The sequence below is a fragment of the Rattus norvegicus genome, chromosome 4 (genome assembly GCF_021556685.1).
Source record: "Rattus norvegicus strain SHRSP/BbbUtx chromosome 4, alternate assembly SHRSP_T2T, whole genome shotgun sequence".
Classification (NCBI taxonomy): domain Eukaryota; kingdom Metazoa; phylum Chordata; class Mammalia; order Rodentia; family Muridae; genus Rattus; species Rattus norvegicus.
Genome location: NC_141537.1, coordinates 150,543,329 through 150,560,031, shown reverse-complemented (window position 1 = coordinate 150,560,031; position 16,703 = coordinate 150,543,329). Strand labels below are relative to the sequence as shown.

The 16,703-nt window shown below is 43.8% G+C and overlaps 1 protein-coding gene across 5 annotated transcripts in view; it reads right to left on the bottom strand.

Annotated features, from left to right (window-relative positions):
* Positions 1–1,687: 1,687 nt before the first annotated feature.
* Positions 1,688–16,703, bottom strand: part of Pparg (peroxisome proliferator-activated receptor gamma) — a 125,053-nt gene continuing 110,037 nt past the window's right edge. For all 5 annotated transcript variants that reach the window (XM_087656165.1, XM_087656164.1, NM_001145367.1 and 2 more), the window contains 1 exon segment: positions 1,688–2,135. In XM_087656165.1, the coding sequence (XP_087512291.1) occupies positions 1,888–2,135 (248 nt within the window). In that variant the 3' untranslated portion in view covers positions 1,688–1,887.

The window sequence follows — 16,703 nt, the reverse complement described above, 5'->3', positions numbered from 1 at the left end:
ACAGGTTCTATCCTGACTTGTCAATCTTTATGAATCTTCACTTCCCCACAAACCAGCCCCTAGCAGGTGACCAAGAGCCCCAGCCATTCATCCAGCACATGATTATATAATGTATTATAGTGTTTTAAGAAAGAGTTATATTTTTCTTCTTAATTGAATGATATATTCATTTTGGCAGACTCTTAAAGTCTTAAAAATATTCATTTATCCCAGCTAACTGGCCTGAGAGCTTCCAGGACATTCTCTTGTCTCTGCCTCCCATGTCGCCATGCACATGTTGGGATTACAAGTGCACACCATTAATTCAAGTTTTCATATGTCTTCCTTGGTTGGAAAACAGGTGGTCAGGCTCATATGGCCTGCTGTGGCATCTGCCCCCTCATTTTTCTAAATTAAAAATATTTTATTTACAGGTATGTATATATCATGTGTGTGCAGATACCCAAAGAAAGCATCAGCTAGACTGTAGTTGGGAGTTACAGGTGGTTGTAAGCCACCTGATATGGGTGCTGAGAAGTGAATGGGGCAGCCAGTATTCTAAACACCAAGCAACCTCTCCAGGCACTCAGTCCCTTTTGAGATGGGGTCTCATGTATCTTAAGCTGGCCTTGATAGAAAGGCAATATTGAAAAATAATGTTCAACTCCTGAGCCTACTTCTTCCATTTCCTAAGTGCTACAATTACAGATGCCTTCCAACGCGATTTTTTTTTGCTTGTTTTTATTTTGTTATAGTTTTTTTTTCCTTTTGCAGTTATAGGGATCAAACTCATGGCTATCTGTTTGCTATGCAAGCACTTTACAGACAGCTACACTCCCTAATCCCGTAGTGCTAACACTTAAAACATTTGTGCCCTCTGGAGCTTCTGGCAGTGTTGAGATGACACCTGGGGCCACAATGGTGTCCCATTAGTAGGCAGTATAGACAGATCTTCTAATTTGTGGGTTTGGGCCAAATATTCTGGAGAAACTTTTATGAATTCTTGAATTTTATGACTCTTTCCATCCCTGTCACCATTTCCCAAATACTATTGCAATACAGCTCACTACATTGCCAATGTGTTAGGCAGCGTAGGTATCTACAGAGAGTTCAAATGATAGGGGGAGGGTGCGTAGTTTATTTGCAACATATCGTGTTATCAAAATGTGAACACCTGTGGGGTTTGGTACCTTCGGGAGGAGACCTGGCACCAGACCCCATGATTATGGAGGGATGACCACATGTTAAACGGGTTGCTGGTGATAAGTGAAGATTCTGTTAGAGTCATGGAAAAAGTTTGGATTCTTGTGAAGCCTAGAGAGCATGAGGACCTGAGTTCAACCCCTCCCCTCCACTCATCTAAAAATGCTAGGCAGGGTAGCAATGAGCAGGCGGGGACACGAGGCTCCTCAGGGCTCACTGACCAGCTAGTCTAACCTAATTGGTTGATTCTAGGCCAATGAAAGACCTTGTCTCAAAGTGGGAAGGTGACAGTCCTGAGAAGGAGCCAGCTTTAGAGCTGCCCCTGGGCCTCCATACACATGCACAGCACCCCCACACATAAACATACATACGAGCACACATGCATGTCAAAGAATGAACAAGAAAGAAAGAAGAAAAGAAATAAAATGGGGGAAATCCTTCCCCAAATCTGTGATGGCTGAATGGGAGGCATACGTCCACTCTTTAAATACCACAAACAATCTTATAGTGTGGTAATTTTTAATATTAAAAGTAAATTGTAAATGTATCTTTATAAACAATATGCATAAAATAGATCATGTTCTAAAACTTTTTGTTTTTAAATGCTTTTTTCACAGTAAATTTCTTAGGTGTCAGATTTTTTTCCCTCAAAATAATAGTGCAATCGATAGAAGGAACACTTTGTCAGCGACTGGGACTTTTCTGCTAATACAAGTCCTTGTAGATCTCCTGGAGCAGAGGGTGAAGGCTCATATCTGTCTCCGTCTTCTTGATCACATGCAGTAGCTGCACGTGCTCTGTGACAATCTGCCTGAGGTCTGTCATCTTCTGGAGCACCTTGGCGAACAGCTGGGAGGACTCCGGGTGGTTCAGCTTCAGCTGGAGTTCCAGGGCCTGCAGCAGGTTGTCTTGGATGTCCTCGATGGGCTTCACGTTCAGCAAGCCTGGGCGGTCTGGGAGAACGAGAAGAGAAAGAGGCTTCATCAGACCTCTGGGCTGGCTCTAACCTGTGCAGCTTCAGGCTTCCGGCTCCCTCTCCGGGCTGGAGGTGAAACCCAGACCTTGAGCTGTTGGGCGCATGCTCCACCGCAGAGCCAAGGCCCCATCTCTGCCATATATCTTAAGCGGGTTTGAGAAGTAAAACTCTGCAGCTAATGGCAAGACCTAAGGATGGAATCAAAAGCTCCAGCCCTTCCCAGCCAGGACTAAGTGCGGTGACACCATCAGGGGCATCCCAAGGTGTTCTATCCAAGGCCTCTCTGTCAACATGCTTCTCTTCTCTGAAATCACATTTCCAATCTTTGCTCCTTCTGGATGATTGTTTTTATAACTTCTACCTACATTCTCATAACAGCTTCAAATAAGATTTTCAAGTGTAAGCCTTGCTTACACTTGTTTTTTGCTTAGCACAGCACATCCCATTTCCAGCAAGATAAAGGACTGCTGCACTTTGGAGGGATGCTCCCCTCTCTGCAGGGTAGCCTCTGAGCCACTTGCTAGGAAACCCTTGTGTCAGTTTTACCTGACCGTGAAGCAAGTAGCTACTGCTTTGCCACAAGTGTGACATTTGCTGTAGATTGTGGTGAATATGATTTGATTTGGTTTTCCAGGTATTTTAAAGTTTTAAATTTGTTTTAGTCAGGAATGTTGGTTAAATTTTATTGATGGCTTTTAAAATTTTCTATTTAAAGAGATGTGAAATCTGAAAAGATGCAATCTTATCTTAACCTAATGTAGCGGATTACATTAACAGACACCTTATGTCCTTGTACTCATTTGTTAAGGGCTTATTTGGGGCTTCGTAATATCTGTGGGTGATGTGGTCAGGAGTGTTACCATCTGAGCCAGCCATTGCTTGTTTGGGTAGTAACTGGGAACCAGCCTTATGAGTGGAGCTGTTTTTGTTTTGTTTTGTTTTGTTTTGTTTGTTTGTTAGTTTTTTCCCTTCAGTTTTAACTGCCCCTTTGAGGTTTCTTGGAATTCATTTGAAGAGCCCTCTGGCCGTGGTAACAAGTCCTTCATTACCTTTGACTTTTCTTGTATTACTTTTCATCCACCTAGGCTTTTTATAATGTATAAAGTAAGACAAATAAATTCTTTAGGATGAAGTTGTACATGATATTCTAGTATAATCTGGAATCTATTTTTATTATATCTTGAAACGGTTTTATTAACTAAATTAATTGTGCATAATGGTGAGTGGATTTCATCATGACATTTCCATACACGCACTGCATGCACTTTGACCATATTCCCTCCCATTGCCCTCATGGCCCCCTCCCAGCCCAGCAGAACACTTTCACTCTTCAACCAGTCCTTCTTCTGTTTTCTTCTCCCTTTTTATAAACTAATGGAATCTGCCCTTTTTATGCTTCTTAACTCAATGCTTTTTGCGTGCTTTCTCATTTTAAAATTTTATTTGTAAAAGATCTATTTTTCTTTAAGATTTTCTATGCTCCTTATTTATTTTAGTTTTTATGTGTTGTCTGCATGTAAGAATGCACACCACGGGCAGGCCTGCTGCCTTTGGAGGTCAGAACAAGGCATCAGATTCCAATGGGGGTGAACTACTGGCGAGTGCTGAGAATTGAATCTGAGCCCTCTACGAGAAGAGTCAGTGCTCTAAATCACGGAGCCATCTCTTCAGCTGTGCCCCCTATTTTTTTCATTAAAATATAACCTTTAGTTTTATTAATCAACTTAAAGTTATATTTTTTCAATGTTTAACTCCTTTAAAAATAAATATATTCCATCTTTCTTTCTTTCCTTTTTTTTCCTCTCCTTTCCTAACTTCTTGGTTTGAGTGCTTTGCTCTTTTAGTTTTAGGATTTCTCATGAGCTCATTAGGGCTCTAAATTTTCCCCCAGTGTCACTTTGGTTTCATCCCACAGGCCTTCAGGAACAGGCTCTCATTGTTCTTTTAGAATAGCCTATCTCAGAATGTTGGCTTTATTATCTTTTAACCCAAGAGCTATTGGAAGTATGTTTTAAATTCTCCCCCCCCAAACCCCCAATCTCTTTCAAGACAGGGTCTTACTATGTGGTTCTGGCTAGCCTAGAGCTCACTATGTAAACTAGGTTGTCCTAGAACAGAGATTTGCCTGCCTCTGCTTCCTGAGTGCTGGGATCAAATGTGTGCTCTACCATACCTGCTGCTTTGAAATTTCTGAGTAAAGGGTTTGTGTTTTGGTTCTTGTACTCTTAGCTTACTGTGTTTGCTAGAATTTATGGGTTTTCTCTTTAAGACCTACTAAAAGTGGATTCATCTACAACATTTAGGACACATTCAGCAACTTGCATTGATTCCTAAGGTTAACCCTGCAGGTTGCTTACTCTATTAAGTACGGCCGCTCTTCCCCCTTCACCATAAACTCACTCACATCTTTATATCCTTCTCATCTGCCACTGTCCTTCTCCCCCATCTCAGTTTCCCTAGTTATCCTTCTGCTCTAACAGCAGCAAGGCACTTCTACTCCAACTTCCTCCAACATCTAGATCCATCAGACAATCTACAGAGACTCAGTGCCTACCGCATGAAGCCTCCTCACTTTGTAGTAATATCAGCTGCTTCTTCAAAAGGAGCACCAGTGGGGTGGAATGCCTCTTCCCCACCCCTCCTCTCTTGCCCTCATCTTGTTACTCTGAGCCCCATAGCACCTTATGACCACCTCTGCTCTCAGCGTCTGAGGTCACAATTGCTGGATAGTTATATAGTTACAGGATTGGGCTCATTTGATCCAAACACTATCACTTAAGTCCCCCTTCCCTTGTGCTGTCGCACTGCATTCTCTTTCCTTCTGTGCCCAGGAAGTAGCAGTGCTCTGCTGTCGCTGAGCCACCAGTGGATGGATGCCCAGTGGGCTCTCAGCCGGCTGAGTTAATGAGCCAGTGGTTGTCCTGGCCCACAGTCCCAGGTGGAAGAGTAGATTTTAGTTGGTGAACAAGTCTGTAGGTAGGATCACCACAGTGAAGACGCCTGCTGGGAATGGTGTTTTGCTTTGGCCTATCTAATATACTCTCTTAACCTTCATCCACAGCAAAGCTCAGGAGAACAGTGTGGTCTCAGGGGGGAACTTTGAGAACATTCTTTCAGTTTTGATTCTTTTTCATTACAGAAGGAAACATGTCTTTGGTATGACTTTTTTTCTTTTCTAACATATCCCATCGATTGGCTTAAGTACAGTTTCCTTTGAAATTCCAACATTAAATGAAGGACCATGGGAATAATAACAAGAATGAAAAGTCTCAGGCTCTGAGAATGGAACAAATGACTTAGTCCTGGCCTAGAGAATCCACCCCTGTAAGTACTGTGTCTTTATCCCATAACGAAATCACTTGGGCCAGCAAGGCAGTTCAGCAGGTAGAACTCTTGTTGCCATGCAACCCCAATGTCCTGAATTTGAACCCTAGAACCATGTCAAGGAGGGGAATGGACTATCTTCTGACATCCATATATGTGTTGTGGCTCTCATGTGTGTGTGTGTGTGTGTGTGTGTGTGTGTGTGTGTGTGTATACACGTTCATATACACTCACAATAAAGAAGTAAACATTTCAAAAGCTAACCAACCACTGAAGCTTCAAGGAAAGCTGAATTTTAGATTGGGGCTCTGGTATAATGACTGTTGCCTCCCTCACTCCCTCTTTAACAATATCTCAGGTTTTGAAAGCCTGAGGTTGTGTGAATGTGTGTGTATTTCAGTCCTAGCATCCTGGATAGGCAGGGCTGAGTCAGGCTCCTGGGCCCACACAGCCTGTTCTGGAAGCCTGGGCTTCTGGGACCTTTCTTCTTCCTCCCCCTTTTTGAGCAGCACCAGAGGGGACAACACTGCCGAAGAGATTATAGGAATGAACACAGGGTCTCTGTCAAACAATGAGACCCTGGCGTGTGAATGATGGGCTGAAACCTGGCTCAGGGAATGAAATGCGACCGGCTGCTCCAGGAGTGGGGAAGGATCTGGTTTGGATTTTCAGACTCTTCTTTGGCAAGTTACTCATTATTGATGTGATGGATGATGTTTGGCTGAAGGGCTGAGATGCTGTGGCCACAGATTAAATATATTTTCTCCAGTGATAAGTTAGATCATTTACTGATCAGCCTGGCTGTCCCCTGCCCAAATCTCTGTTCAGGGAGCACACAGTTGAGGAAGGAGGCCACAGAGTAGAAAGGGCCATAGTCTCTCCATTTTTGTCTTCACCAGCTCCGTGATCTTGGGTCTGACTCACTAAATTTGTTGGGCTCAGTTCTCTCCTATGTACACTCTATCAGGGATCTCTAAGTCCCTAATTCAAAAGTTCTAAGATGCATTCTCATCTGTAACTCCCTCTAGTACACAGTTCACATAATTCAACTAGGGAAATAAATTTAAAAATTGAATTGGAAAAGTGTATTCATGGGCTTACACATTAAACTTAGAACCAGCTTATTAAAAACACCCCCTTCCCTCTGCAAAAACCCAGTCTCTCTCGGTCTTAGGTCAAAGCAAAGTGAATCAATTGTTTCTCAGCTTCTACTCTTCACAGGCCTGGGAGCTCCTCTGCTCTCTTCCTTGTTTCTCTTTCCACCTTCCTCTACACACTCCCTTGGACCTTCATTGAGTTGAGACTGTGCCACAGACAAGCCCCCAGAGCCATCTCATCCTTTCCCTTTTCTTTACTCCCCAGGGCCCAGGGCCTGCTAGGACATTCCCTAAAGGGCCATCTGAGGTCCTCGCACCTTGCTGAGGTGAGGGGCAAGTCTGGAGTCCACTCAGGGTCAAGGGCTCTGTGTTGGCTAGGGCTGCCCAGAAGGCCCTTTGGGGGAGCACTGTTGACTCACACACTCCAGAAGGCTGGAGTCAGTTTTTACATCCTTACTCCCCAGGCTGCAAATTGGGAAAGAATCTTTCCAGTCTTCATTCACACAGTCCTGGGATTGATTAGAGAGCAACTGATTTGGGCAGATCTACAAAGCTTCCATCTTGTCCAGATCTGATTCTGCCTGGAGTACAGGGCTTATCTGAAGCAGACGCAATGCTAGGCCCTACCAGGACCCACTCACCTAAGCTGCATTCCTCTAGCACACGTTTTCTCAGGAGGCTCAGGCCCCCACAGCATCAGGCCACAGGTCAGGTTTCTTGTAGGACAGGCAGGAGGACAAAGGCCAGTCCTTCTGTCTGTTCTCTAGGAGATACCGTCTGCGACTTTCTACCTTCCTTGTTGACTTCTGATGGGTTAAAATGGACTGTATTTTGGTCCTTTAAAGGGAGATGGCAGCTTGGGGGCAGCTGTATATTGACTCATAACCATGAAGGACTTCTGTTCAAGTGTGAGCTGAACACTGAAGAGGAGAAAGTGTTATCAGAGACTCAACACTCTGCAGTTAACTTCTTTTCCAACTTCCTCCATCATTTCTTTTATTGGATTATACTTTAAGTTCCAAGATAGGTTCTAAAGGGACCTGGACCTGGATCTGGAACCCGAAGACTCAACTATTCTCTTCTTTCCACTTAAATAAATTTCTGTGTGCTTTGGAGAACTTAGCTGATCTTTCTGGGGATAATTTGCTTTTGAAGGCAACCATACCACATCTCTCATGAGGCCATAGTGAATTACAAGAGTAAGAACAATAGAAGTCCTTACTCTGTGTTTGTTCAAACCTTGCTACAGGGTGGGGTCAGTTCAGTGAGGGCAGGGTGGTATATCAACAACTGGGAAATAGAAGGTTTGGAGGTGCTTTTGGTAAGAATGGAAATTTGGGAGCATAAGAAAATACTTTTTGGTACAGACATGCTTTGGGGCTTGGGCAAGCTCTCATTCTCACAGTTGAAAACACACGTATAGAACGGCTCCAGAAGAGGCACAAAACAAAGTAGCTGAGTGTTCAGGGACATATGTCTTGTGGAAAGGATAGTCAGGGCTTGTGGGCGCTTTTCTGATCTAATCTTGAGAATCCTAGTGACTGTTGATAGACTGTGAACAGAGTAAAGTAAGCTATCACATGGTCTGTGGCTCTTCCCTCCCACTGTCTTCTCTAGGAAATATGCTATGCAGGAGAGCTGGATCCAGTACAGGGATCCACATTAAGGTGAACTGGTGAGATTAAACACAACATTTATGTGTCCCGTGTACTTGACCTGGATGGGATCTTCTAGGTTTTAAGGGTTTTGCTGATCTGAATGTGTTGCTCTGGGTCAGCAGTACCAGTTTTGAGTACCAGTGAGAGCTTTAACTTTCCAAACTTGCACTTTATCACATGGTAACCTTGGGAAAATTTATGAACTCTCCTTACTTCAGTTTTCTTGTTTTAAAAAAGGAAGTTGGCTCAGTGGAGCACACCTGTCATCCAAAATACTCAGAAGCTGAGGGAGGAGAATTGCTTGAGCCCAGAAATTTGAAGCCCGCTTGGGCAACATAGCAAGAACCTGTCTAGATAAATAAGTAAGCAGCTAGGGTTATATTGAAGTGCTTGTCTGGCATGCAAGAATTCAAGCCATAGCACTGCAAAAATAGTTTTGTTCACATGTGTGTGAGTGTGTGCACACAGAGGTGAGTGACAGTCTCAGGCATCCTTCCACAGGTGCTATCCATGGTTTCCTCCCTCCCTCCCTCCCCCCTCCCTCCCTCCCTCCCTCCCTCCCTCCCTCCCTCCCTCCCTCCCTTCCTTCCTTCCTTCCTTCCTTCCTTCCTTCCTTCTTGGGTTTGTCATGTCACTGCTTTCCCAGTGTTGGGATTACAAGCACAGGTCACCATTTCTGGCTTTGACACATACTTATGTTATTTATATGTGAGGGGGTGGTGAACATATGCCAAGTGTGTGGTATATAAGGAGGCCAGAAGAGAGTGTTGCATCCCCTGAAGCTGGAGTTACAGGTGGTTGTGAGTTTGTGATCCACCTAATATAGGTGCTGGGAAATTTACTCTGGTCCTCTCAAAGAACAACAGCAAATGCTCTTAATCACTGAACCATCTCCCAAGCCTCATAGCTGGCAAAAACAAATAAACAAACAAACAACCACATACACACAAACAAAACAAAACAAAAAAAGCTGGGCTCTGGGAATTGAACTCCTGTCTTCACACATACCAGGCAGGTACTTTACCAGCTGAACTCTCTCCTCTGCTCATTATGAAGATAAATAATGGTTTTAGGCAGAGCTAGAATGGTAAAGTAAGTCAGTTTTCTGAGTATTGAGTGTGTTAGCACATGTAGCAGGCTTCCGAGCTTTAGCTCAGGGGTTACCCCTTCACTTGTCTCTTGCTATGTTGTGCCCCTGGTTTCCCTGGGTTCTCTCTTCCCTGCTTTTCTTCCCTTAGCCATTCCCTTCTTTTCAGCTTCCCCTCACCTTCCCTGTTCCAGATGTTTCTCTCTTTCCAATTCTGGGCTGAGGATTTATTAGCAATGCTAGCAGAGTCAACCTAAATTAACGAGAGGTCTGACCAACAGATGATTTGAGGCATCGGGTGGTTTACTGCTGCTATCAGAAAAATCAGGGTGCAGTAAAACAGAAGCCTTGCAAATGCTTCACAGACAGATATCATCTGCCTGCTGCAGGACGCGCACAGTGCACATGTTGCTGGTGGACCCTCCCTCTGACGCAGTGAGACATTTTTACACTTCCCTGTTGAAGCAATGATTTCACATCAATCAATGCTTTCTCTATGTTGGATAACAATGGGTTTAGCAGGATGGTAGAAGGGGAAAACCACAATGAAGTCAAGCCTGACCAACGTTTTCTGGTATCTGTCCACCAACTAGCAGCTCTACACTAGCACTCCTCAGTCCCCATCTCCACGGAGCCAGCTCCTGGACATGGACACATGAGGGACAAGGCAGGCAACACTTTCTCTAGGCCTGGTCAAAGCTAGTCTGTCTCTCTCCAGGGTCCCCCAAGGAATAGAGCCTGGGTTTGATTCTAGTTCAAGGTCTTTGAGGATGGAAGTTTATGAGTTCTGTCTTGGCCTTGGGAAATCCTTGTGATCCTCCTAGCTCTGCAGTACTAGTCACATAAGGTTCAGTCATGTGCTCTGCAACAATTCTGTTCTTTCTGTGGTTTGGGTAATTCTATCAGGATTGGTAGCTGGCTGGGGGTGGGGGTATGCATAGAGAAAAAAGAGTTAGGGAAGAAAGTAGGAGAAGAATCTCTTCTGAGAGCCCTCCAGGGTGACACACTGCTGCTCTCAATGCACCTGGTGGCTCTGCCAAAGGAGACAAAGGAGGCAGGACTGAGAAAAGAGCTAAGAGCACTTCTGTGACTTTAGACCCATGACAGCAAACCCGAGACAACTTATCAACTTCAGATTTTCCACTCCTACATCGTCTACCATCGGCTCCTCTCTCTGTCTCTGTCTCTCTCTGTGTGTCTCTGTGTCTGTCTCTCTCTGTGTCTCTGTGTCTCTGTGTCTCTGTCTCTCTCTGTGTCTCTGTCTCTGTCTCTGTCTCTGTCTCTCTCTCTCTCTCTCTCTCTCTCGCTCGCTCGCTCTCTCTCGCTCTCTCCCTCTCTGAGAAGAACTTGTGATTGCAAACCATAGATATGACTTTCTAAACACCTTGTTTCCTGCAAAGTCAAGGGAATTCTGGGAGGGGCAATCCACAGTCCTAGCTTCCCCTGTCTCCTTGGGGGCTCAGGGTTAGGGGATTTTGATCCTCCTTCTTTGGCTCCTCCTCCTACTCTGTATCTCTTTCCCTTTGGGTTTTGTTCTCAATCTGCAACTAATCCCCTTAAAATGATAGCTGATAAAAGGATTAGCTGAGAGCTCCCTAGGGGTATTTACATTGTAGGAAGGGATTTTAAGGACGGTTGGTGGAATTTTAAGCCATTTGACTGGCAGGATGGAGTGGAGCTACTTCAAATGATATCACACAGCAGAAAGGGGAAATTAGCATTCATTGTGTGCATAGCAGTGTCCCAGGCACAATGCCAGAAGCTTCATATAATGCTAGTTTACTTGCTTGGGGAGCTGATAAGGAAGTTAAGGCCCAGGGAGGTCAATAATTGCGGCAACCGCATATCTAGGAAGTGGGGGAGTGGGGCTTTTGAACTGTGTGATTCTGGAGCGTTCTTTCTGACCTATCCAGAGCTGCTGCAGCAGATGAGAAGTTTCTTTTGGGCTACAGCACAGCCCTCATGCCCAATCTCCCTGTTAGGTGACCTGAGGACCCTGGGTTCACTCTTCCCTACTTGCAGCTGAATGGTGCCATCTTCCATCTGGAAGGCTGTCTGGGTCACCCAGAGTTTAAACACACATTTTGAGAGTCCAAAATGATAAAGTACTCTGAAAAGCCACCGTGACTGGTTAAGGAGCCTCTTCCTTGACTGCCAGTGTGGACAGGAGTGACTCAGCAGTTCCACTTTCAGTCCTGTCTGTCTCAGACACCACTGTTTGCTCAGTCCTGAGATGATGGTGGCCTACCCAGCCTGGGTGGAGAAGGAAGTTTTATTTCTGGAGCAGCTACAGATAAGGGGTCTTCTATCCTCTACAAACAAAAGCCTGCACATAGATCCTCACATGGATGCCTATTTATGGGGTGAGTCTAAGATGTTTCACTGTTTCCCCCATTACCCCATCCTTGGCCCCAGTTCTCTGGTTTTTAGTGTTTTGGTGCCAGTTGCAAACTCATAAATATACCTCACCCCTATCATACCAAGTGCATGAGGTTATGAAAACAGAAATTAATGGGACATTTCTAGATAACTCAAATTGAGTCATTATTCAAAGCCATTCTGCCAGTCTCATACACAGAGTAGGTAGGAACCCATTAGATATGTTAGTCCTTAGTAAACCAGCTATTCCTTTGTGACATGGCCTGCTCCCGATGGGGGTCAGGAGACATGCTAACACTGGATGTCCAGCTCAAGAGAAATTTGATACTCTTGTTCATTTTTAATACCTGAAGAAGAGTTGGAAAAAGAACTTTCTTAATGAGGAAGGAAGTTAAATATTTAGCTGGCATAGAGGAAATAGGAAGTTGGCATAATGCTGAGAGTGTAGCTCAATAGGGAAGCCTGTGCTCACATGTACGAGGCCATAAGTTCAATCCCAAGGACTACTAAATACACAAAAATGTTAGCCTATTATTATCTATACTTATTATTAATATCTAGTTTCAAAGTAGTTTGGATTTTGTCTCCTTCACTTAACTATTAAGGGGGAGATATGTGCTATACTGTCCACTGTAATGCACAGAAATCACTCTGTAGTAAAATGCAAGTATGGTACATATACTCAAGAACTGAAGGGGAACTAAGGGATTCCTAAACCTGGTGGTCCGTCCTTCTGCCCCAAGCCATCTGTAGTGGGTCACTGGGTCTGAGCTGCTAAAAGAGGTGCTTTGCCATGTACCTGAGTGTCTGACTGACCTACACAGAGTAAGTGCCCACATGCTCAGTTGTTTCTCTAGAGCAAGAGAAACGGAGACACAGGATGGTATTTTAACAGTTTTAAATTCCTCTCACCAGTGTGTACGTTTGTGCTCCACCCAATCCACGCCTGGCCCCTATGGACATGCACATATGGAGGTCAGAGGTCGACATTAGGGATTTTCCTTACTCTTCACCTTTCTGTTTGAGAAAGGGTTTCTCACTGAGTGTGGAGCTCGATGATTCAGCTAGTATGGCTGGCCAGCATGGCACAGGGGTCTTCCTGTTTTTACAAGTCTACAGCAGGTGGCTTTTACTTAGGCACTGGAGATCTGCACTCAGGTCCCCATGCTCACGCAGCAAGCACTTCACCCACCAAACAATCCCCTCAGCCTGCATTTATAACTTTTCTTTGTAACCACTAACATCTCTTATGTCCTGGCATATGACTGTGTCTGGTTAATATACTTATATAGTTAAATATACTTCTTTTCAGCCATTTGAGGCTTTCTTTCTATCTTTGTGGGAAGCTTTGCAAACAATTGTGTTCAGGTGCTCATTCCATGACAAATGTAAGAACCATAACACTGGCATTCAGCTTATCACCAGCCCTAAGCCTGTCCCTAGCACTTTTCAAAGCCAAACAAAGGGTTTGGGAAGATGGCTGCTCAGTGGGCAAAATGATTGCTAGTTAGTTAAAATTCTGTCTTAAGAAGGCATTGGATATTAGTAACAATATATGAACATTCTTAATTATGATCTTTTGATAGCTTCTAAAGAACTCTAGGACCAAGGCAACTAAAATGTTTATCTCAATTACTCAAAAGGCAACAGAATTTTGCAGGGAAGTGCATGGTGATGGTGATGGTGGTGGTGGTGGTGATGATGGCAGTGCTAGGGATTGAATATGCCCAGTTCTGTACATGCTTAATGTGAGCTCTGTCCCCAAGCTACACCTCTGACACCAGCCTGACTATACTAATGGGTCTAAACTTTGGTCCTATCAATTAGTAGCTCTGTGACTATAGGCAAGTGACTTGATCTCTCTGAAGTTCCATTTTCCACACCTGTAAACTGGGGTATAGGCTGCACAGAGCTTCCATAAAGATAGATAAAAGACTAGGAATAGAGCACATGTCCTGGATTTTTGGGATATTCAACAAATAGGGGCCACTGTTGCCATTTTATTTATTATAAGCATCTGTCAACTTATTTCAGGTATTGTCTTTGATTCTAAGTCTAATGAATCAATAAATAAATCCATTGGCCATGGTAAACAATGAAGCCATGGGGCCCAAGCTTTTGACTTGACAGAACAAGGTCAAATTGACAAAGAATATCAAGTCTTCTTTGATGGACAAATGCATAACTATGGGAATATAACCTCCTTCTACCCACTCAACAGCCTGTCACTCAAAGAACAGTTATTTTGAGCTGCTTTAAAGAAGGAATATCACTGGGTTTTCTGGAGGGAACAGGGGACACTCTGTAGGTGGTTGGCAGGAGCCAGACTTCAGAGGGTAAATGAAGGGTTGATGACTTGCCATCTGTTGCTGCTACAGAGATAGTGGCAGTTTCTTTGTCACTCAGACAGCAGTGGCAGTTTGCCTTGAAAAGTACATTGTAAAATCCAGTGGATTTCCTCCCTCATATCTTACAAGTTTAGGACAAATCAAAATAGATTCCAAGCTGTTCTGAATATCACAAGAGTTTTTCCTGTTGGAGAGTTCCAGCTGGACCCTCCAAGGCTTTTCTTTACTACACAGCACATACTCAAGAGGGCAAAGTGTCCTGTGGAGTGTCCTGGAGTTGCCAGATTTCCTGAGCTTCACACTTGGCATTGGCCATGGGGCAGGGCTTGAAAGCTTACTAGCAAGGCTGGCATGGGTCTATGGCGCCAGTTGCAAACATCTCCTTGCTGGATGCAGTTTTATTACTCTCGACACCACCTACCCCAACAGTAAGACTAGAGGGTGCAACGGAAGCTATTATCTGCTGGGATTACAAGGAAGTGCTCCCCTGGCTTCCAGGCTCAGGCCTTAAGGAAGGAAGGTGTCAGTGGGAGTGGGGGGGTTGCAGTTACCAGCTGCTGAGAGTGAACTGTGATCCTGTATCAAAGAAGCAGAGGGGACAGGACTACCACAGTGACAGGACATTTGGCTTTTAGCCCAATCCTACTACTGTTCAGTAGGTATCCAATTTGTACAAATCTGAGTGCATAACCCTTCCTTTTCTGCCTGTGAAGTGAGAATAAAGACATGGCTGCATTGCTGGTAGACAATGGGAGACTGGCTATGAACTGCATTTAAGAAGTGCTATGCTTTGGCTCTGAAGCATCGCTGTTCTTTTTCTTCCATTTCTTGCTCCAGCTCAGAGGAGACAGACTTTGAGAACTAGGTCATCTCTCTCAGCAAGCTGACTGCAAGAGTTGAGTACACGAGGAGTTGCTAAACACAGTTCAAATCTAAGAACCAGATCAACAGGTCAGCAGTGTTTAGTGGGTAGCAACACCTATTTACCCAGCAAATCCCCAGTTGGGTCAGATTGATACTTGTGTCTACAGTCTTCCTCTTTGGTCCCTCTAAGGCACCTCTTCTCAGTGCTCATCCCCAATCTTACACAGAGTTCACCATTCCCCCACCCTGAGCACCTAAGTGCTTCCAGCAGAGCACAAGTTCCAACACGGCACTAGAACAGCTCAGAATGGGTAGACCAGTTGGCTCTTGGCCAATGTGCTTCTTTTCAAAATCATTAAAACACCTGACAAACTTCTGAAGTGCAAAGAGAGAATCAGTCACTCTTACTAAGATTGGATAGGGGCAGAACTCTGTTTTCTGAATGAAAGCCTCTTGTTTACATGCTGTTTTCCCTTTCTGGAATTTTAGAATAAGAAAAAGCCAACCAAGCAAAGGCTAATCTGGAAACTGTCTTGGGATACTGATCTTACATCGATGGATGATGAGAACTTACTGGAAGCCAGTCCTTGAACTGGGAATGTATGTTGGACAAACTTTACCTGGCCTGCATGCAACCAGCCTCTCTGAGGAGAGGAGAATCACATCCCTGTGAGCTAGACAAACATGGGCCAGTTTTACTCTTGTCTGTTACCTGGATTTAGACTTCACTTATAAATACTAACTTTGGTCGGGGAAGGACTTTCTGTTTTGTGATGTAGGAACATGTCGGTGGTAAATCCTCTGCCTTGAGGAATTCTAGAACTATTCACAGGGGTTAAAAGGTCTTAATAATCTGGTAGGCTGCTATCTTGGAAATATCTTTCATTGTTGTGTGGGTCAGATGGGATCAGGATCCTGGCTTTTGTGAAGACTATCTGTGAAAGGCCAAAAGAATGTCTTTATACAGTCTTTGTTACTGGTGCCATTTTAGCTTTTATAAACTAACGTGAGTCAGTAACTACAGCATCAAATCAAAGCCTAGTATTTATAGTGTGGTCTCTTGACCAACTAGTGAATTATGTATGCATGTATATTTGTGTGTATGCATGTGTATGTGTGTATATGTACAAGTGTATACATATGTACTTTTATTTCTCTGGTGCTTGGAACCTTTGCATGTATCAAACAAACACTCTTTCACTGAGCTCCTGCCCCCAGCCCAACATGGCTATTTCTTTCCTATTTATACAGTTAGACCTTTGCATGGTTTTCCCTAAATGTTTCCCTTAGTATCAGTGGATATAAATGACTGCAAACTTTATGGAAAGCAACGAAGCAATAAAAGACTTAAAAATGTGCTGTGCATAGCTATGAATTTCATTCCATTCCATTCCTGGAAATATTACACCACAAAGCCACCTGAGATTTAGATAGAAATTTACATAGAAGAATATCCAACAATCAAAATTTAGAATACTTTTCAAAGAAAGATATGTTGGCACATGTATACAATCTCAGCACTGAGAAAATGAGGCAAGAGGATCAGGAGTTCAAGGCCGGCTTCAGTAAAATAGTGAGTTCAGGGTAACTGAACTGAGACTTGAGACCCTGAGACCCTGAGATCCTGTTTCAAAAAGCCTAAACACTGAAATAAAATAAACACAATTAAAATAATAGAATATAGTTTCAACAACTTTCTGTGATTTCACTATCATTAAAAAATAAACAATAATGTAAATATACCAGCAGATGACTTGATTTGTAAGAGATCCTTTATAAAGCCGAGTA